At 37.0% G+C, this 22,847-nt stretch overlaps 1 protein-coding gene across 1 annotated transcript; it reads left to right on the top strand.

Annotated features, from left to right (window-relative positions):
* Window positions 1-3,519: 3,519 nt before the first annotated feature.
* On the top strand, window positions 3,520-22,491 carry VCAM1 (vascular cell adhesion molecule 1). The gene is given in 9 exon segments (NM_001132728.2): window positions 3,520-3,696; window positions 4,248-4,523; window positions 6,776-7,096; window positions 8,403-8,669; window positions 12,574-12,849; window positions 14,657-14,977; window positions 15,877-16,143; window positions 17,963-18,229; window positions 21,576-22,491. Coding segments are annotated over 9 exon segments (2,220 nt in total). The 5' UTR covers window positions 3,520-3,632; the 3' UTR covers window positions 21,737-22,491.
* Window positions 22,492-22,847: the final 356 nt, after the last annotated feature.

The raw sequence follows: 22,847 nt of genomic DNA, 5'->3' as shown, positions 1-22,847 counted from the left end.
TTGCTACACCCATCAACTTGTCATTTACATTAGGTATTTCTCCTAATGCTATCCCTCCCCCAGCCCCCTACTCTAATTATTACTATATACCATTTATATAGCATTTTACTATATTTATTTTAAGAGATTTCATATGATCAGTGTTGACTGATAGTCATAAAATGATATGAATCACTTGAAATAATACTATGTGAGCATTTGTAAACCTGCTCTGAGAGGCTACGTATAGTTGTACAAGGTTTCACAATTCCTAGGTAGAATACCTGGACTTGAACGCAAGACTATTAGACTCTGAATCAAGATCTCCTTTAAACTGTTATATATTCAATCAGTATGGGTTTACTGAGCCCCTAGTATCTACTGGTCACTATGTTAAAAGTGCTGAAGCACTAATGGTGAACAAGACATAGACATTCTTGGTTCTTCTAGAGCTAATAATCTGGTAACTGCCTACATATGAGTCGTACTTTTAGCTTTTGGTATAGCACAGAGTAACAAGTAAATTCCTTCCCCTGTGCATTAGTCATTCAATTATCACATTGCTTCATAGGTGCCTCTTCTCCAGACAAAATATGTCCTTTTCCTTCAACAGCTCCTAATAGGAGCTATTACTTTTCTCTGGACACACTCAATTTTGTCAGCATCTTTCTTAAGGAGTGGCATTCTGAATTAGACACCCAGGCTCCCAGTATGATCTGGTGGGTTGTAGTGCTCAGAGACTGTGGCCTCAGAAGACTTGAAGTTTGAATTACTAGGAGTGCAACCTGGGCTCATCACAGCTATTTTGATTTCTCATGGCAGTGTTCATTTTTATGGTTCGTAAAATCACAAGGCCTTCTTTCTATGAATTGTGACCAAGTCAGATCTCTCCCATACTGTACTCAAACATTGGAAACATTTAAATGCTGACCTTTAATGCATTCCTATTAAATTTTACTTCATCATCTGGAATATTATTACATACCTTGAGATCTTCTTTATCTTGCTTCCGTCATCTCGGAGGTTGTCTTTCCCAGTTTTGCATTATTAATAGGTTAGATAATCATGTGCTGTATTAGTTTATTTTCACACTGCTGATAAAGACACACCCAAAACCAGGAAGAAAAAGAGGTATGGACTTATAGTTCCACCTGGCGGGGGAAGCCTCACAATCATGGTGGAAGGCAAGGAGGAGCAAGTCACGTCTTACATGGATGGTGGCAGGCAAAGAGAGAGAGCTTCTGCATGGGGAACTCCTCTTTTTAAAACCATCAGCTCTTGTGAGACTTACTCACTATCACGAGAACAGCACGGGAAAGACTTGCCCCCATGATTCAGTTACCTCCCACAGGGTCCCTCCCACAACACATGGGAATTCAAAATTATATTTCAGTGGGGACATGGCCAAACCATATTATATGCTCTATGCTACTAATAAAAAGGTTAAACCGAACAAGTTCAAAGACAAAACTCAGTAATACTTTATTCAGACAGGTTAGTCTCAATCTGTTAACCTTACACTTGCAACTCTGATCATTCATTAATTCCACAAATTTTAATAAATGCCTTATTTTAAGCTAAATGCTAAGATGAAAAAATGAAACCATATGAGTTAGCAAAGTAGGAAATATAGGCATATTAACCAGCAAATGCAGAATGATAAATGCTCCATCAATATGCACTTGTTGTAGTGAGGCCACCGAGGAGGGTGCAATCCACTCAACCTGGGAGGAGCAGCTAGGACTTCAGATGTCATCCAACTCAAACATATAGTGAGGGACTTGATCAAACATTTGCCAAGACCACTATGAGTTAAATGAATAGATTAGGCATTTCTCCAATGTTGCAAGCTTCAAATCATATCCAAACTCAGAACAACATAGCTTGGTCATAATGATCCCAAGGATTCTATTGGCCATTTGTCTTTGAGCCTCAAAGGAACATACTAAAACGCCATAATACCCTTTTGATCTATTCTGAAGTTAAGTAGTGAACTTACATGATGATGACACAAACACTGTAAAGGACCTCTGGGTTACTTGTTTATAAGCTAATATTTCCTGAATCAATTTTTCTGATCCCTAGATGTTTGGTAGGTGAAGTCATAACTATATATCCCCACACCCTAGAACAGCATCTCCAACTTATTTTTCCCTCCTTGTCTTTTAGTGGGAGCCACATCAGTATCCAAGAGGAGGTCCGGAAGGCTCTCCAACCAGGTACGGACAGTTATAGATTCCAGACCTCAGCTATGGCCTTTGTTACAGAGTACAAATGTTATATAGTACAAGTTTATTGTACACATCCCAGTGAGCCTCTGAGCTTTAGAATTTTCTTGTAGAATTTAACAGTTTTTTCATGCCATATTTACATATTATTGTTAGTATTTAGAATTTTTTTCTCCAAATGTATAACATTTATTACTGCATTTTTTGTATCCACTAAGTGGAAAATCATTCATTAGATATTGTAGAAGTAGATACAACAATGAACAAGAACTGGTCCTGACCATGAGAGGAACTGATGATCCAATGGGGGAGATAGACCTGCACGTGTTTAATATAAGGAAGTGGCTATTCCGGTTTCTTTTTGATGGGCAAGCATTTTGCAAGGCCTTGGGCTATGTGTGTGCAAGGCTAAGCCGGTTAGTTAATTGGGATTTTTTTAAAAAGGCACTTTACTGGGGGAAAAGGAACATAAAGTTGGTTATTGTCCCCTTCCCTATAATAAAAACCTATTATTTTTAATTTTTTAACTGGGTCTGTGGTTAAATCTCACAGCCCAAGAGATTTTGCCACTTCAGATGGATTCCATACACTTGCATTTAAGTATGCAAAAAAATTCCAATTATCCAGCAACTTAACCAAATTATTGGTAAATTTTCTAAAACAAAAAAAAATTATTTCCCTTGTTTTGGCAGCAATTTCAGTTACATTCCTTTACTTTCTACTCAAGAAAATAGTTTCAAAAAGTTGATGTTTGCTGCCAAAAGAACTATTTTTATGAATAAATATAAAACTAAGAAGTTATGGTGTCTCCTTTTTAAAAAATGACTCATCAAAAGAAATAACTTTTTCCTTTCTCTTGTAAGAGAAAAAGATTAATCTCTTTTAGAATTGCAAACATATTTCCTTGATGGAGAAAATCAATTCACATGACATAGTCGTTATTTATCCAGTTCGAAAACCAGAGTAGAATTTACTACTCTGTTTCCTTTTTTCCTCTCCCCACCCCCTTAACCCACATTGGATTCAGAAAGCTTCATTCTGCAATCAGCATTGTCCTTTATCTTCCAGTAAAGATAGCCTTTTGGAGTCGAAGATGAGGAAAAGCCTGTATTTTATAGTCTTGGAAGTGTCTTCTTTTGCCAGGACAGAGAAAGGAGCTTCAGCAGTGAGAGCAACTGAAGGGGTTAATAGTGGAACTTGGCTGGGTGTTAAACTTTTTTCCCTGGCTCTGCCCTGGGTTTCCCCTTGAAGGGATTTCCCTCCGCCTCTGCAAGAAGACCCTTTATAAAGCACAGACTTTCTATTTCACTCCGCGGCATCGGGCCTCACTGGCTTCAGGAGCTGAATACCCTCCCAGGCACATACAGGTGGGACACAAATAAGGGTTTTGGAACCACTATTTTCTCATCACAACAGCAACTTAAAATGCCTGGGAAGATGATCGTGATCTTTGGAGCCTCAAATATACTTTGGATAATGTTTGCAGCTTGTAAGTTATTTTCCTTCATCTGTTTCAAATGTTAGCATTAAATTTTAGCCCTGGTTTTGGCTTCAGTCAGTTTTGCGATAGTAGTGAAGTAAAGACACTAGGATTTTAAACAGTAGGAAAAGTTAATTTAGCCTAACTTTTAATATGCAATTGAGTTTTGCTATATACCATTGTACTGTCATAGTTAGAGCTGAAAATTGATGTTTTTGGGATCATTTTTTCCAAAGGCAATTGAGTAATTTGGATTCTGTCTCCAGTTGGTCTGTCTCCTTAGTTTCGTATACTTGACAATGAGGTCAAACTTAGCAAGTAACAAAACAGCTTTGATAAATGGGCATCAAGGTTGGAACTGAGAATTCTCTTTAGTGAAGATGATTCCATAAACTTTTTTGGCAGTGACTTCGGTGCTTTTTGGCTACCTTGCAGTTAGTTTGAAGCAGCTTAGGAAAGAGATCAGTCTGATCATATTTTAGACGTTATACAGAGAAGAAGGAGGAGAATACTAGACAAACTAGTGGTAAATTTGCTTCTGTCTTTTTTTGCTTTTGCAGCTCAAGCTTTTAAAATCGAGACCACCCCAGAATCTAGGTATCTTGCTCAGATTGGTGACTCCGTCTCATTGACTTGCAGCACCACAGGCTGTGAGTCCCCATTTTTCTCTTGGAGAACCCAGATAGATAGTCCACTGAATGGGAAGGTGACGAATGAGGGGACCACGTCTACGCTGACAATGAATCCTGTTAGTTTTGGGAACGAACACTCTTACCTGTGCACAGCAACTTGTAAATCTAGGAAATTGGAAAAAGGAATCCAGGTGGAGATCTACTGTGAGTGCTTTAGAAAATCTTTGTTTTTCTCTCAATTTTACTTTAAAATCACTTTTTAAAAATGATATTTTAAAAAAAGTTTTAAAATGGTTATTCATGTACAGATTCTTGGCAAAAGAACATACAATATCAGGAAAGCTAGGGACAGCTAAGGCCAACATGAGAGAGAGCAGGAATCCAAATCTTGGCTTCTATTTCTACCTCTGCCACAAACACAGTGACCTCTGGTTTCCTTAGCTGTAAAATGATCATTTCTAAGGTTCTTTTTGTTTTATTAAAAAATATTTCCATTTGATTACATCCTTACGTATTTACTTGCTTATGTGTCTGATTGATTTATGAATTCCATCCTTCAGGGATTTTCTATTCATTTATTCTTATGCAATTTGATGCTTAAAATTAGTTTAAACATTAAGTAGATCTATAATTAGTAATAGGTATTAGTATAAAAGTGTTCTCCTTAGACATAATTGTTAATATCTGCAAACGTTTCACTCATTTGACTTTGGTGTTGACACATTTAGGATTTTTTTTGTTTTTTTTTTTTTTGGTGCCATGAAGCCTTGGTGCTCAACCGCTCAACCTCAAAGATATTTATATAATGAATTAGATTTGCCTCATGAAAGTGAGTGGATGTCCCTAGTTTACCAGCCTGCCAAAATGCATCCCACTCCATTCTCCATTCAGCAAACAAAGTTAGCAAAAGGAGTAAAAAACTAACCAGACATAAATCATTTGCCTTTTGTTACTGTTGGCCTCTCTTTCTAAAAAACTGAACCCATTTATGGTCATGTCTTCATGAAGACCTCATTTGATTATAATTACTTTGGTTCCGTTCTATTGTACCAGAGCCCAACTTTTCCCAGTAACCTTAATTGATTCTGCAACAAGCCGCATGTGTTGCTCAAGCTTCCCAAGGAACTGTGCTTGGCCGGCTGCTTTCAATTATGCTGGTTGTACGTGCATAGTTTATGTCTGTGCAGCCTCCCGAGCTCCTTGAAAGCTTCCCTTATGTAAATACAGGGAAAAGTAGCAAGTTCTTATGTTACCTGACATCAAACTGTGTGGATTAGAGGAACATTTCTTACAGAATATGAGGGACAGAAATTATTGCTGGAAAAATGAAAAATACCATGTTTCTTCACATAGCAAAGAATTTCCAGCTCCTTTGTCTTTTGCCCACTAGTACCAAATAGTTGAAGATTTAGGAAAGAGAAATGAAGACGCTTCTGGTTTTAATTATCTTGCCTGAGGTTTTTCTCCAAGAGTGTCTGGTCTGTTTCTCATTATGTATAACAGTTCTGTCTCCTTTCCACATTTGATTGTAATAGTGGTTAGAGTTGAGACCTTTGTATTCTTTTTGCTACACAGAGTTTTGAATCCACCAATATATTACTTCATGATAATGCGTAATGAAAAAGGTAACTCTTGCCAAGGGGGCAATGGCCACGTGAGGTAGTGTATTTCCTTGTACTAGAAGCTTCAATGGAACACTTGTTGGGATAGTGAGTTAGGCATTTCAGGAGGCAAATATGTGTTCCAGAACGTAAAGATTGCACAAATGTATCTTTCTGGTGGATGAATTCCTGTCAGAGGCACCATTTTCAGAAGCTAATTACTTAAAGTTGGTCTTTTCATTTCTTAGAATATCTTGACAATAACTATTCTTTGCAATGACATTCCAAGCCTTACAGTCATTATCTGTAAAATGGAAATATATCTGCCCTGACCATAATAAGAAAATGTGATGTAACATAATGTAAATCTGTAGTAGCAAAACAGAGTAATAGAAATCCTGAGTTTAAATCCCAGCTTTACCATTTACTAGGTGTGTGACCTTAGACAAGTTATGTAAATGTACTAAGTCCAAGTCTTCTTTTCTGTGAAATGTGATCTCTATCTCCTAGAGTTATTGTGAGGATGAAATGAAATCATTCATGTTAAATCTATAGCACAGTGACAGCCACATGTAAAGTTCAATATAAACATTATTTTTTCTTCTTTCTTTTACTGTAATAACATGCAACTCAATATATATAAGATCAGAATTGAATAATGTTGTAAAAAATGTTTGCTTCCAATTCTTGTGCCTTGAACTCACCCCAAATCATGAAAGGCTATTTAAACAATTCTGTTGTATTAAGACTATATTAACAAAAACACTAGACTTGATTTGTATTGTGTTAAAGCGGTAAGAGACCTTATATCACATGAGCAAAAAGCCCATCCATGTATTTGTTTGGCCTTTTCAGCTTTTCCTAAGGATCCAGAGATTCATTTGAGTGGCCCTCTGGAGGCTGGGAAGCCGATCACAGTCAAGTGTTCGGTTGCTGATGTATACCCATTTGACAGGCTGGAGATAGACTTACTGAAAGGAGATCATCTCATGAAGAGTCAGGAATTTCTGGAGGATGCAGACAGGAAGTCCCTGGAAACCAAGAGTTTGGAAGTAACCTTTACTCCTGTCATTGAGGATATTGGAAAAGTTCTTGTTTGCCGAGCTAAATTACGTATTGATGAAATGGATTCTGTGCCCACAGAAAGGCAGGCTGTAAAAGAATTGCAAGTCTACAGTAAGTACTTGTGCGATGTGTTCCAGTCTTTGTGGGAATCCCACCTTGGTTGTGTATAGCAATAAACTTAGCAGAAAAGTAAAAACAAAACAAAACAAAACAAAACTTGTATATAGTTTGTATTCCATCTGTATTCATTCAGAACATAATGTTTGCCAATAGTATAATTCAGTGAAAAGAACACTGGATTTGGACTGAGAAGGCTTGAGCTTAATTTCTGGCTCTATTAACTGTGTGAGTTTGGGTTACTTAATTTCTCTATTTCCCAGTGTATAAAAGGGGAATAGTAATACCACCTGATTGGGTAGTGGGAAATAGGCTCAAATGATAAAACACTTTAATATTGTTTTGTAAACTCTTATAGTATGCCTTGAACTACTGGTTGCACAGGTACAGAAACTTGACAAGGTGATCATTTATTCTCTGTGTGTATGTGTGTGTGTGTGTTTGTATGCATATGCACATACATACATATGTGCATTGGACAGGGGAAAAATGATGGAGTTTGATTGCCTCCAATCTCCCTGATACTGCCAGGGGATTTGTGGGAGTCTTGTAGTCCCAGCGTTGTGTAGGAGTGGGCTCACTGTGCTCTGTTCTAGACTAAAATGCTATGTTCTGCACTGGGCACCACATTTAAAGGGAGTATTGCCAACTACGACATGTTTAGCTGAAAGAGAATGAGCTGGGAAGGCTTTTAACAATATTTTGAGAAGAATAGTCAAGATAGAGGATATTTTCCTGAAGAGAATACAAAACCTGGCTGGAAAAGAGAGCTCTAATTAAGCATTTGAAAGACAGTTATATGAAAGAGTGATTTACCTTATTCTGTAACAGCACAGGGCTGAATTATGGCCAATATGTTTAAAATAGTATAGAGAGAAGATTTCAGCTCAATAGGGAGAAATGTGCTAATATGTAGAGCTGTCCAAAAATAAAATTGACTCTTTTGGAAAGCAGTGGGTTGATTCTCTCAGTAAATGTTGAAGCTGACTTGAATGGGCACTTGGCAAGAATGCTTAAATGGGACTCCTACCCTTAAGTGGAAGGTTAAGCCACATGGTTCTTCTTAATTTCTGAGTATCTATAACCATCTGAAAAATATGAGATGTCAATTAAACTTGATCAGTTTAGTCAGAAACTGGATAGATTATTTTGAATGATTCAGCAGTTCTTTATACTAATTTGGCAGAGTAATTTCATCAAATTGGTGGAAGCACATAAATACTGTCTAAGAGAAATACATTACCTCTGTTGCACTGGGATGATGCTTAGCAACTGCTAATATTATTTTTTGCCTTTTCAGTATCACCCAAGAATACAGTTATTTCTGTGAATCCATCCACAAAGTTGCAAGAAGGTAGCTCTGTGACCATGACTTGTTCCAGTGAGGGTCTACCACCTCCAGAGATTTTCTGGAGTAAGAAATTAGATAATGGGAATCTACAGCACCTTTCTGGGAATGCAACTCTCACCTTAATTGCTATGAGGATGGAAGATTCTGGAATTTATGTGTGTGAAGGAGTTAATTTGGTTGGGAAAAACAGAAAAGAGGTGGAATTAATTGTTCAAGGTGAGTAGAATGTGAAAAAGGAATGATAAAGGTGCTGTCAGTGGGATTTGAGCAATAGTCACACAGCTTCAATGCTGAAATTGCTTCCCTTAGTTTCACTGATGACCTATCTGATTGCCATATCCTTTAGCACAAATATATGTTTATCTTACTAGTACTTCTTGGAAGTCTTCCCTCCCAGAGTTTCCGTGGCTCTGCTTTTCTGATTCTTTTTCATCTCATATCACTTTTTCTCTGCTTCATTCCCTCACTTTCTCTCTTCCTCCTGCCCCTCGGATATTGGTATTTTCAAGTTTACACCCCTGGGTCCTCTTCTGTTCTCATGCTAGATTCCCAAGACTTGGACTACAATATGTTGATTACTCCCAAATTCATGTTCCAATTCCATGCTGTTAAATCCTGTCAGTTCTACCTCAAAATGCTCCCCAGAATATGACCTCTTCTTCACCCCACTTGCCATTGCCTTAGTTTATCATCTGTCACTTGGGCTCCTGCAAGATATTCTTACATAACAGCATTCGCTAAACACCAGGTATGTTTCTGGCACTTTCCATATGCCATCCTCAAGAAATAACTAAAAGTAAGTATTTTGTATTCATTTTACAGATGAGAGAGTGGAATCTCCCAGAGATTAATAATGACACCACCTATTGATTGTACACCTAATATTTCCCAGCAATTCTGTATTCTGCTTTATACATTTTATCTCATTAATCTTTACCACAACACTATTAAAAACCCAGGCTCAGCATAGTTCATACTTTTCCTGGGGCTAAATAGCTCTTTAGTTGCATTTACTATGATTTTAATGCAGGTTCATTTTAATGAAAACCCCTTTGCCTTTTTAATTTTATAGCTAATTGTCTTTATTATTTCTTTTTAAAAATATTTTTAATTGATAAATCATGATTGTATACATTTATAGGTTACAATGTGATGTGTGGTATAGGTATACAATGTAGAATGATACTGGGTTCATCCCTTTTGTTGCAAATGACAGAATTTCCTCTTTTGTTTTTTAAGGCTGAATAATATTTCACATATTTTATGGCTAATTATCTTTAAATAGTCTCCCTGCTAACATTCTGTCCCTAAATATAATCAATCTTATGCACTGCTCCCAGGGTTTATTACCTTAAACAAAAAGGTGCTCATTTTCTATAACTTCCGTCACATTTCTTAAAACTGTCACACAGAACTCTTTATGGTCTGGTCAGAAACTACCTTTGCAGCTTTGTTGATGACTCAGTGCCTCTGCTTATGCTGTTCCTTCTGCCTGAAATGGCCTTTCTTCTTCCTTCATCTGGCAAAATCTTAGCCATTCTCCAATACAAAGCTCATGTCAGCCTCCCAGTTCCAGACTGTGTCAGACCAAACTACATATTCTTCCTTTGTGTACACTCAACACTCCTTATAGTCATGTATGCAATTCTGTTCAGTTCAACGCATATTAAGAGCCCTTGTCCAATAATCCAAGAATTGTACTTGGTACTGGGGGTACAGATGTGAAAAAGATATGACAACTTCCCTAGGGGAGCATACAAACTAGGAAGGAAGGACAGGCATATAAATAGGTAACTAAAATATTCCTTAGTAAGAGCCAAAATAGTATATCTTTTTAAATGTGTCTTTCCACTAAACTGTAAATTCCTGCTCTGGGCACGATGGCTCAAGCCTATAATCCCAGCACTTTGGGAGGCTTAGGTGGAAGGATTGCTTGATGCCAGGAGTCCAAGACCAGCCTCGGCAACATAGTGAGACCTCCTGTTTCTATTTAATTTTTTAAAAATTTGTAAACTCCCTAAAATCAGGAATTGTGTGTGTGTGTGTGTGTGTGTGTGTGTGTGTGTGTGTGTGTGAATGTTTGGATTCTTAGCACAGTACCTAACACATAATAAATGTTCAGTAAATGTTTGCTGAATTAATGAATAGATTATAAACATGGGCAGCATAGTCTTTTGTTTGTTTGTTTTAGGAAATGAGATCTTGCTATGTTGCCCAGGCTGAAGTCAAACTCCTGGGCTCAAGTGATCTTCCCACTCTAGCTGCCTGAGTAGCTGGGATTATAGGCACGTGCCACTACACCCAGCTCAACACAAATTTTTAAAATGTGAAAATATGGTATTTAAACTTGGATGATTAAAATAAAAAATCAAACTCACCATAAGTAGATTATCTCAGTTGGATGTTAGGTTAGCATTCTCAAGTGACCAGGAAAGATGTTATACTAATAAAAGTGTGTAAAGCTAGTCTTTCACCCTGGAATAATGCCACTCCATAATAAACTGTATCCTATTTCGATGTACAAAGGGCATGTATTTTGGGGCTGGGGAGGGTTGTTTTGCACTTTGCATCACATGGGATACTACTGGCCTAAAGTACTGAAAGTACTTTCAGAGAAACTTTCAGCTACCTAAAAGAGTTACTCCTCCAATGGTTCCAAGTTCACATGGCAATACATGTGGCCACTGTAAAGAATGACTTGAGAAATGTTCACAGACAGGCAGTGGATCTGTTTTTTAAAGTTCCTCATTCTCACACTAGCATATAAGAAATTCAGAAGCTCTGGTCGTTTTTGTGAATGAGCTCTCTTTCAAAATCTAATAGCATATCGGTTTATTGAGGTAATTTGAGGAGAATCTTCTTCAGAAAATACTAAGATGTCACAATTAGTCAAACCTATTGAGAAAAATAACTTATGGCACAGATGAGAACCATGCAAAATATAATATGTTTGGATTATTTATATATTAAGATTTCTTTCTTTTACCTCAAGCCTGTAATTTACAAGTAAGATTTCAGAGATTTTTATGGGGGGTCTCATCTGTTGCTTTAAGAGTTGCCCAAACACTCCCAGTTTTTTCAGGGAAACAGAGCCAAGATATGGTGTTCCCTTTCTCCCTAAATAGCAGTCATCCAAAAGAAGCCCATGCACCCAGCAGGGATAGCGCTGATGGCCAAAGAGCATTCCTGGATATTTGAGTCTTAGGAGTTTGCCCTCACATCTCAGCTTTCAGACGCTGAATTAATTGTAAAATATTTTTGTATTGCATCAGGCAAATTTTGGAGGTGACTTATGTATCATTTTAATGCTCAGATTTTGACTTTGATTTCAGGGTGATGCTATGTGACTTTCAATGGTATAACTGTATTATTGGAACAGAAGCTCTAAATGCTTGTCCACTGTGGGTATTATATCTAATTAGAAGACATTTTTTGTAGCTTTTTCCAGTACCTCTTTTAGATCATTTTATCTCCATATGAGGATGACTTGATTTAGTTGTTGTAGCAACTGAAAAGCTGGGATCTTGAATCAGACCCACCTGGCATCAAGTCCTAATTTTGCTACTTGCAAACTGGGCAAAGTTATTTAGCATTTCTGAGCCTAAATTTCCTCAAGAAGAAAAAGGAGGGGGAAAAGGAGGAAGAGAAAGAGCAGAAGCAGAAAGAGAAGGCAAAGAAGAAAGAATAGTACTATTGTCAAAATTGTTGTGAGGATTAAATGAGTATATATATATATATAGTAATTTCAATAGTGCTTGACACACAAGAACCACTTAAATTATTTAAGTGATTGTCCACTCTTACAGTGATTTGATAAACTACAGTTGAGCAGATACTCTGTTATTGCTGTGAAGAGATAGCAACCTCTCTTGACAAATTTTTATCTATTCAATTTGTTAAATGAATGAATCGACAAACTACCATGGTTTCATTCTTAAAAGATGTGGTCTCATTTCTGATGGTCCCAAGGTGGAAAAGAGTAATTTCTTCTTCGCATAGATATTAGCTGAAAGGAGATAAAGATATTAGCTGAAAGGAGATAAAGATCATATGTCAGAATGTGATGAAAGAAGAAAAGAATCTTATGTTCTTTTCATCTTGTTTTCCACCTCTGTCCCAGAGAAACCATTTATTGTTGAGATCTCCCCTGGACCCCGGATTGCTGCTCGGATTGGGGACTCAGTCATGTTGACATGTAGTGTCATAGGCTGTGAGTCCCCATCATTCTCCTGGAGAACCCAGATAGACAGCCCTCTGAGCGGGAAGGTGAGGAGTGAGGGGACCAATTCCACGCTGACCCTGAGCCCTGTGAGTTTTGAGAACGAACACTCTTATCTGTGCACAGTGACTTGTGGACATAAGAAACTGGAAAAGGGAATCCAGGTGGAGCTCTACTGTAAGTGGTTTTCAGAATTGTTTACTGTTTTTTTTTTTTCCAGTTCTATTGGAAGAAAAAGAATGCAAGTCTGTGCAGTGCAATGAGATCCTTATGTTTAGAAAAGGAATTTTAGCGTTGTGAATTTTGTTCCTAAATCTGAATCAGAATGGTTTGATGCAACATTATTAGCCTAAATCTTAAGTGTATATTACATATGTACACAGCACCCACAGTCCTTGGTTTATGCCTTGTCAGTACTCTCTCATCATGCACTTGAACACACTCCATGCTGGAGGTGAGTGCAATGGGGTCAGTGCCCATTCAGAGGACTGGGTGGAGGTGACTACTGTTCAGCTACTCCAGTTGGGAATGAGTAGTTTTAAACTGTTGTAAGGCACTGTTTTAAAGGCACATTTGAAGAGCTGTCTGCAGGATGGGAAAAAAATAAGGGAATAGGAAGCAGAAGGAAGCCAAAATTAAAGATAAGAAATTAGATTGGAGATGGGGATGGTCAGTGGCAGTGGCTCAGGTGAAAAGCAGAATCAGGAAGCAGCGCTAGATCTTAATGTTGATTTATGCCACCTACATATACTACACTTTCTCTCTTAATAAACATTCTTTGCAACCTCAAATCTCTATGAACTTGACATTGCTGGAGTTCCTCAGTCCATATTGAATGAAGAACAAAATATGCAAAGTGACCATAAAGTTATTTTTTTCTGAGGGGGTCACTCTGCCTTGTTTTATTCAGTAGAACTCAAGAGAACATATTGTAGAGATTTTCTACCAGAAACCCTGCCCAAACTTGTGTTACCCTTCAGGATTTTGTTCAGAATGAGTTATAGTATGCCTGTAAAGGGATTTGGGTCTCTCCAAAGAAAGATGAATTTTATTTGCATTGTCATATTACCCAGAGTCCATGATCTGCTGAGATAGGCACATTCCCAGCAGAAATGAGAACCAGCAGTGTAGTCTTATTGCAACATAGAAATATTTGAGCGTGTATCACTTTAACAACATTTTGGTTAAGGAAAAAAAATGTTTAAGCACTATTCTTGCCCTTGATAGCTATTTTAGTCTCATTTTATTGATTTGTACTGTATTATAAAGAATACAGTTAAGGCAGTTCTTTTCTTAATTACAAGTATTATCTGAGAAATATTTAAAACTTGCTGCCTAAATTTGGTCATTAAAATTTAAACTAAGTTGAGAGCTTCCTTGTTTGTCTTATTTGATACTGAGAGGCTGCACAGCTCTGTAAAACCAAAGCTGGGCTCTGAGGTCAGAGAAATATGGATTTGCAGCCCGTCTCAGTGACTTACTAGGTATAATGTGTGAAGAAAGTCTCTTAGCCTCTATATGTTTCAGTATTCCTGGCTGTAAAATAAGTAATACCCATTTTACATAGCTGCTTTGAAGACTGAGATAATGTATATTAGGGGATTAGTTTACAGTAAGTATTCAACATAACATAGCAAATTTTAAAACGTGAAATATATACTTACTAAATAAAGTGGTGGAAACTGATGTGTACTTAGAAAAGATCAAGCCATGGCACACAGCAAGATTGCATATCAAGAAGAAAAAAAAATGAAAATTTGTTACTCAATGACTGGATATACTAAGTAGTTTTTGTTTCTAACATTATTCATATATAATATCATAAATATGTCATTTATAAATACAGTCATTACTTATATATTGACAGTCATTCTATCCCAGTTGACTTAAAGCTGTCATTTTTAGGCCTTTACATTTAATAAAGCTTAGCTCAATTTTTCCTTGAATATCAAGAATAAAAATCGTTTTTGCTTGCGATTTGCAGCATTCCCTAGAGATCCAGAAATCGAGATGAGTGGTGACCTCGTGAATGGGAGCTCTGTCACTGTAAGCTGCAAGGTTCCTAGTGTGTACCCCCTTGACCGGTTGAAGATTGAATTACTTAAGGGGGAGACTATTCTGAAGAATATAGAGTTTTTGGAGGATACGGATATGAAATCTCTAGAGAACAAAAGTTTGGAAATGACCTTCATCCCTACTATTGAAGATACTGGAAAAGCTCTTGTTTGTCAGGCTAAGTTACATATTGATGACATGGAATTCGAACCCAAACAAAGGCAGAGTACACAAACACTTTATGTCAATGGTAAGTACATATGTGAGGTATCTACAGTTTAATACCTGTCTCTTTATTGTGTTTGCCAGGCAATAGTTAACATAAGGTTAATCGTTAAAACCTCTGTGGAGAAAAAACATTACTGAAAAGAAATTTCAAAACAATGATGATTGTAACAAATCACCCTCCCTAAACTTAAAATAGTAACTATTTACTGGCTTATGATGCTTTGAGTAGGCAATTTAGGAAGGGGCCAGCTAGGCAGTTATTCTGTTCAATATGGTATTGGCTGAGCTCACTCGTGCATTATCAGTAAGGTTAGCAGGGCTGGCTGGTCTCAGATGACTTCACCCACATGTCTGGAGCCATATCTGGGATGACTTGGCCTCTCTTTCTTTATGTGGTGTCACCCTGAGGAACAGTAGCCTAGATTTACTCGCCAGAGCTCAGTGTTTCAAGAAGGTGTAAATGAAAGCAGCCTCTTGAAGGCCTGGGTTTGGAAGTCCTACAGTGTTACTTCTTCTTCCACATTCTATTGGTCAAAGTGAGTCATGAGGCCAGCCTAGAGATTCAAGGGTGGAAAAATAGACCACATATTTTCACAGAAGGAGATTCAAATAATTCATAGTCATGTTGACTCTACCATAAATGGCAGTACACACTATCATTGACCCTTGTCATTCTTTGGTTGCAAGGAAATGTATACTGAACTTACTTCCATTAGAAAACACCATGACGTGTCCACGTTCTACTCTATCATTTGGTATCAGCTAAAGTAAATGAGGACCAAAAACCTCTTGTGGTAAATTGTCAAGGTTTATAAACTGTTTGAGTCTGCTGAATCCATAGCCCAGTTTTGCAACATTATTAAAACTCTTTGGAACTCAGGGCATAACAGGTCAAGCTAACAAGCGTCTCTGCCTTTTCAGTTGCCCCCAGAGATACAACCGTCTTGGTCAGCCCTTCCTCCATCCTGGAGGAAGGCAGTTCTGTGAATATGACATGCTTGAGCCAAGGCTTTCCTGCTCCGAAAATCCTGTGGAGCAGGCAGCTCCCTAACGGGGAGCTACAACCTCTTTCTGAGAATGCAACTCTCACCTTAATTTCTACAAAAATGGAAGATTCTGGGGTTTATTTATGTGAAGGAATTAACCAGGCTGGAAGAAGCAGAAAGGAAGTAGAATTAATTATCCAAGGTGAGCAGAGTGTGAGTAATGAGTTATCCTTGCTAGTAATGTTTTTGGTTATGTTACTGATTATGAGTAAAGTCTTCTTTGAAAACAAAATTTTTATTATAAAAGTGTGTTGAGGGTTTTGAAGAGTTTATGATGTTTCTAACGTATGGAGAAATCTCCCGAAATTGTCCTTTCTCATGAATTGTTACAAGTTTCTTATCCTGAGATTCTTTTAAATTCAAGTGAAATGCAAGCCTTCAGGACCTGTGTCAGAAGTTCCAGTTACACTTATGAGGCAATGGTTATGGTATTGAAATAAGAATAGGAAGAAGAATATCTGCATTTGGAATTATGTAGAATTAAAGCCACCATATCTGGCTGAATTGAACTCTGAGTGGCAATCTCACAAGACGGCCAGTAGTATTTGTTTAGAAGCCTAAGCTGGCACTTAAGTCTTTTGCAAATTCTGAGATTATGAGTAGCTGTGACTCTGTCCTCTGGTACATCAGCCTGAGAGCATGGAACCACTAAAGTAGATTAAGTCAACAGATCTAGGCCTCTTCTCTTTAGGATGGAGACCCAAGATTGAGAACAATTCCTAGTTCGCAGGTTGAAGCCATACGGGGTTATGAGCAAAATCATCAAGTGATCAATGTGGATTTCCTCCATCCCGTCCCTTTTGGGTATCAGGGTTCTTTTCTTTGCCAGGGCTGTCATTTCCTCTCTTACCTGTTGGCATTATTCCCACTAAGATATTAGTGACTTTCTTGTTATCTCAACTCAATAAGATTTGTATTTTAGAAGAAGAATATTGGAAAGGCAATACACATCCTTAAAAAACAGACAAACAAACAAACAAAAAAACCTTTTGGATGGTTGTCATGACCTTGGATGGGGAAAGAATTTCAAATCAACTTACAAAATAGAAGACCTTAATAGGGATTAAAAATTGGTGATATGGTACCTGCCTCCAGCAGTTGTTGCATTAATAGAGATGTTATATGTCAAGTACTTAGCTCAGTGCTTGGAACTTAATAAATGGCGGTAGTATTGTTAAGGATAGTGAAAAAGCCACATCTGTACAGCTTAACTTCTTGATTGAAGGATCCAACTCAAAACTCAGAAACCTGTAAAGGCCTTTGTACTTCAAGGAAATTTTTGCAAAACAGTATTACAAAAAATTAAGTTTCTATTTCACATCTGAATTCTATAGCTCTTTATTAAACACTGTATTTGTCAATTTTCACACTGCTATAAAGATATTACTTGAGATTGGTAATTTATAAAAGAGGTTTAATACAGTTCCACATGGCTGGGAAGACCTCACAAAATGTGCAATCATGGCAGAGGAGAAAGGGAAGCAAGGCACACCTTAACGTGGTGGCAGGCAAGAGAGAGTGAGGAAGTGCCACACTTTGAAACCAAAAGTTCTCATAAAAACTCATTCACTATCATGAGAACAGCATGGGGGAAACAGCCCCCATGATCCAGTCACCTCTCACCAGGTTCCTCCCTCAAAACCTGAGGATTACAATTCAAGTTGAGACCTGGATGGGGACACAGAGCCAAACCATATCAAACACCTATTCTTTGTGCTAGGCTGGGTAAATAATTATATTAAGGAATATGAAAGAAGCATAAGCCATGTATTATCTTAGTTAAAACATGATCATTTCCAACAATCCAGCAATGCTTGACTTCTTTACTTGCCCTTCTTAACATTTAATGCAAACACTAAACACAAATAGCTCCATGGAAGCTGTTGTTGATGTCACTAACTTAATATGGAATTGGTTTATATTTCACTCAATCAGAGATGCCTTTTAAATTCTCTTTACAGTTACTCCAAAAGACATAAAACTTACAGCTTTTCCTTCTGAGAGTGTCAAAGAAGGAGACACTGTCATCATCTCTTGTACATGTGGAAATGTTCCAGAAACATGGATAATCCTGAAGAAAAAAGCAGAGACAGGAGACACAGTACTAAAATCTATAGATGGCGCCTATACCATCCGAAAGGCCCAGTTGAAGGATGCGGGAGTATATGAATGTGAATCTAAAAACAAAGTTGGCTCACAATTAAGAAGTTTAACACTTGATGTTCAAGGTGAGTTTGTTTTGAGTTTTTGTTTTTGTTTTCTTGATAATAGTTCAGAGGTTCCAAGGATTACTAAGAGTTTCCAATATTTGATGAATGAGTTGGCAAAATGGAGCTGTGGTTTATTTCTTAATGGTTCTTGGAGAAATCAAGCACAGCTGCTTTATCCTATAAAGTTTAGCCAGGAAGTTGACATTAATCATTCGTGACTGAGGAATTCCTGCTTGCCTTTTTCAGTTTACAATTTATCATTTGTCTCTGAGGTCTTGCAGTTGCTAAATGTTTAACCATATTTTCAAACCTTTTCCCTGGAGGTTATAAGGAAACTAAAGGAGTAGGATTGGCACATTGAAAAAGAAGGTTTCTATCCAGACCCTCTTCCTTTCTACCAGAAGGAAACACTATTTTCTGAACATGGAGTAACTGCAATTTTCTGGATTGACTCTTTTCAGGATAATGATTGGGAATAGTAAACTTGATCCTGAACAACATAAAAAAATCTCTAGACTATCGAAAAGCCTCATTAAAATTCCAACCCACTTGCCATCCTACTCTATTCTGGTGGACAGAGAAAGAGAGGAGCAGTATCCTCATTGGAGAAACTTCAGGGGCCCCTTAATCTCCTAAGCCCTCTTGTGAATGCACAGTAGGTAGGATCTGCTGATCTTACTGGTGTAAGCAAAATACATCAGCCTTGGCTGATCAGTATCACACCCCTTGCACACCAATTAGCTGCTATTGTGTAATGGAGGCCATACTTGGCGGTGGAGTGCAAACAGGACTGCAAACAAATGCCAAGTCTTAAGAGGTCTGGCACTTGGCTGTTGGAGTGAGCAATCACTTGTCAATGCAGAGAAAATTTGAATCTACATCAGAAACAGGTAAAATTTTTGTTCGTCTACCCAAATTTCTCAAAATGGCAAGCCTTACCGTATGTATGTTTTCCATCTTCACAGTACCTCCTCAAAACATGACAATAGCTATATAGTTATACATCCATCTAGAAATGTTAAAGGGGAAAACATCACGATTATATATAAAACTTCTAGTCATCCACCTGCAGTGATTATCCTGAAAAGAGTTGATCTAGCCAATGAAGTTACTATGTGTTCAAAGAAGGGAACATTTACTTTGTATCGTGTCACTCAAAATGGTTCAGGCGTATGTGTAATCAGTGCTTCCAACGAGGTTGGGGATGATTCTGGACAGATTGCAATCTCAGTTATGAGTAAGTTGAATTTATTCATCCCTATTTACTTTAATCCTTCATGCCTCTGGGCCACCTTTAATTAAGCCTAGCCCTGGGAAATTGGTCCCCTAACATTTCTGTAATTCTTTTGTTAATTAATTGTGGTCTTTTAAAGACACATCAAACCTGCTTCTCTACTTTTTAACTCTGTCTCACACACATTGCTTTATTTTCTAATTGCTTTTATCAAATTAGCCACTTACACAATTGCTACTTTTTACTCATTATTTAAATGAACAATCAAAGAATATTAAGTACTCAGCTAGAAACTCATGCCCCCAAACTGAATATAGTTTAAACTAGCTAAATTTTAATGAAGACCAAAAAATGGACATTTTTCTGGGTATTTTGAACTAGATTTCTTTTGCATTTGGCTGGATTTTTTATTTGTTTCATTTTGTCTTAGCTTGAACGTATTCCATTAATAGAAATCATCAGGATTTTTTAAAGATATTCAGTGTTTATACAACAAATAGAAAATTGTATTTGAAGGTTGCCCTGGCAACTACCTTGGCAGCAAATTTGTATTTTTCTGCCGATGCCTGCGGGGAAGACTGAAAGGCAAAAGATAATATATATTACATTGAAAAGAAGGAAAGAAAAGAAATAGAAATAGTATTTCTGTTTCTCAGCATGTCATCAATATTGATGCCTATCCATAATCATGTTGATGGACATCCCATTCAAATATTACCCTTATACTTTGACTAGCTCAGCTCTAGCAAGGGAAAGTAAAAAAGTGAGGCAATTATCATTATGCTTAGGGTGAACTGTTTTTCTTCAATAATTTGAAAAACTGACTTCACATCATCTGATGCTCGTGATTCTTTTTACTTGGTTGACCTCTAGTGATTAGAAAGCTCTGGAAAGAATGTAGTAATCACCAAAGTCAGATCTCTAGTTTCTGCCAGGACTGAGACAATGTATATGCCCCTTGGTGAAACTTAATACTTGTGTGGTCACATGATGCTGTGCAAAGTATACACAGAAGTGAGTCTTCAGCAAATGACACACTATCTTCTTCAGATGTTCTTATAAAGTTAAGATGTTAAGCGGTATAGCAGCTGTCAGACGATTTTTTAGCAGATTAGAAAGAATACTAATTTTAAAATTTTTGTATGCTGTTACCTACTGTACTCCATTTACAACTAAATGGCAAAAGCAAAATGTAGAGAGAAAAAAATGTTATTAGTGTTTAAAAAATGGTTTTTTTTGGTGCCAACTAGGCCAAGCAGTGAGTCAGGTGCTGGCTGTTCAGTGATGGACTAAAAAGAAAATAGATATACATGTCTTGATGTAATTTATAGCTTAGGGGAGGAAACTAATCTTAATAAGTAATTATATGGATAAATGTTTAATTAAAAGCTGTAATAAGGGTTTTGAAGGGAAAACGAGTGGGTTTTGAGAATATATTGAGGTTCTTAATTTAGAATGAGGGAGATGTAGATTGGAGAATGCTTCTAAGAAACATTTAAGCTGTAACGTAATACTGTCCAAAGAACTCCAGTTTATCGAAAGACGATATAAATGCTGAAGAGGAAAAACATATTAATATGCCCTATTTCTGACATAAAAACATAGAAACTTCTATATATCTCTGAAAAAGCCATTGGCAAGATTTTTTTTTCTCTTACAATCTTATTTGTGGCATTTAGCTATAATGGTCACACTCTGAATATTATAAGGATTTTCTTAGAGAACTGGTTAGTCATTTCAATTCATGGTCATCAGAGTCCCAGTTCTTTAGTAGATATTTTTATTTCCCAAAGCAAGTGCCTCTCTCCAATTCCTGTTCTTGTTAAAAGAGCCCTAAAGATGTGTACCCTCCCTTCCATTTTACAATTGAACCTGAATCTATTTGAATCCAAGTTTGTGGAAGCCAACAACTATCATCTTTAGATCCATCATGACCGTAGCAACCACCAACTGATTATTTGGATAATTCAGAGAAACATGCATCTTGGGTCCTGATGGTCCTTATCACTGCTTTGATTCCCTTCTCTTTGGAGAACTAGTTGTACTGTTATAATAAAACATGTAACTGTTGTTATTAAATGCTATCTTTTTGTACTAGACATTAATTGCATCCATTTTGTTATTTTCCAGGAAGAGAAAACAACAAAGACTATTTTTCTCCTGAGCTTCTCGTGCTCTATTTTGCATCCTCCTTAATAATACCTGCCATTGGAATGATAATTTACTTTGCAAGAAAAGCCAACATGAAGGGTTCATATAGTCTTGTAGAAGCACAGAAATCAAAAGTGTAGCTAATGCTTGATATGTTCAACTGGAGACACTATTTATCTGTGTAAGTCCTTGATACTGCTCATCATTCCATGAGAAAAACAGTGAGCTGAGAGGCAGACTTCCCTGAATGTATTGAACTTGGAAAGAAATGCCCATCTATGTCCCTTGCTGTGAACAAGAAGTCAAAGTAAAACTTGCTGCCTGAAAAACAGTAACTGCCATCAAGATGAGAGAACTGGAGGAGTTCCTTGATCTGTATATACAATAACATAATTTGTATATATGTAAAATAAAATTATGCCATAGCAAGATTGCTTAAAATAGCAATGCTCTATATTTAGATTGTTAAAATAACTAGTGTTGCTTGGACTATTATAATTTAATGCATATTGGGAAAATTTCACATTAATATTTGCTGACAGCTGACCTTTGTCATCTTCTATTTTATTCCCTTTAACAAAATTTTATTCCTATAAAGTTTATTGACAATAATTTCAGGTTTTGTAAAGATGCCGGGTTTTATATTTTTATAGACAAATAATAAGCCAAGAGAGCACTGGGTTGACTTTCAGGTACTAAATACCTCAACCTATGGTATAATGGTTGACTGGGTTTCTCTGTATAGTACTGGCATGGTACGAAGCTGTTTCACGAAGTCTGTTCATCAGACTCCTGTGCAACTTTCCCAGTGTGGCCTAAAAATGCAACTTCTTCTTATTTTCTTTTGTGAATGTTTAGGTTTTTTTGTATAGTAAAGTGATAATTTCTGGAATTGGAATGGTTGTATGTTTATTTATTATAAACTGCCTCCTTTAGTCACATTGTAGCTCTTTCTGAAATGCCAAGTTATAAGAGTAAAATACTCAAACTATGGAAATAATACAGATACTCAAAATATGACCCTCAGACTACTATTATTAAAATTACTGTAGGAACTTGATAAAAATGTAGATTTCTTGGTGCCAGACTAAGATACTGAATAGAAATGTCTAGGTTTTGGTCCTTGGAATCTGCAATTTTTTAATTTAGAAAAATATACACGAAAAGATTTAATGCAGATGAACATGCACATGTTAATGGGCAACAAATGAACACCTGTGTACAGAACATTAAGAGCAAGAGATAGTATAA

This window comes from Pongo abelii, chromosome 1, assembly GCF_028885655.2.
Source record: "Pongo abelii isolate AG06213 chromosome 1, NHGRI_mPonAbe1-v2.0_pri, whole genome shotgun sequence".
Taxonomy (NCBI): Eukaryota; Metazoa; Chordata; class Mammalia; order Primates; family Hominidae; genus Pongo; species Pongo abelii.
The sequence above is the reverse complement of the archived record's forward strand: the minus strand, read 5'-3'. Positions and strand labels throughout refer to the sequence as shown.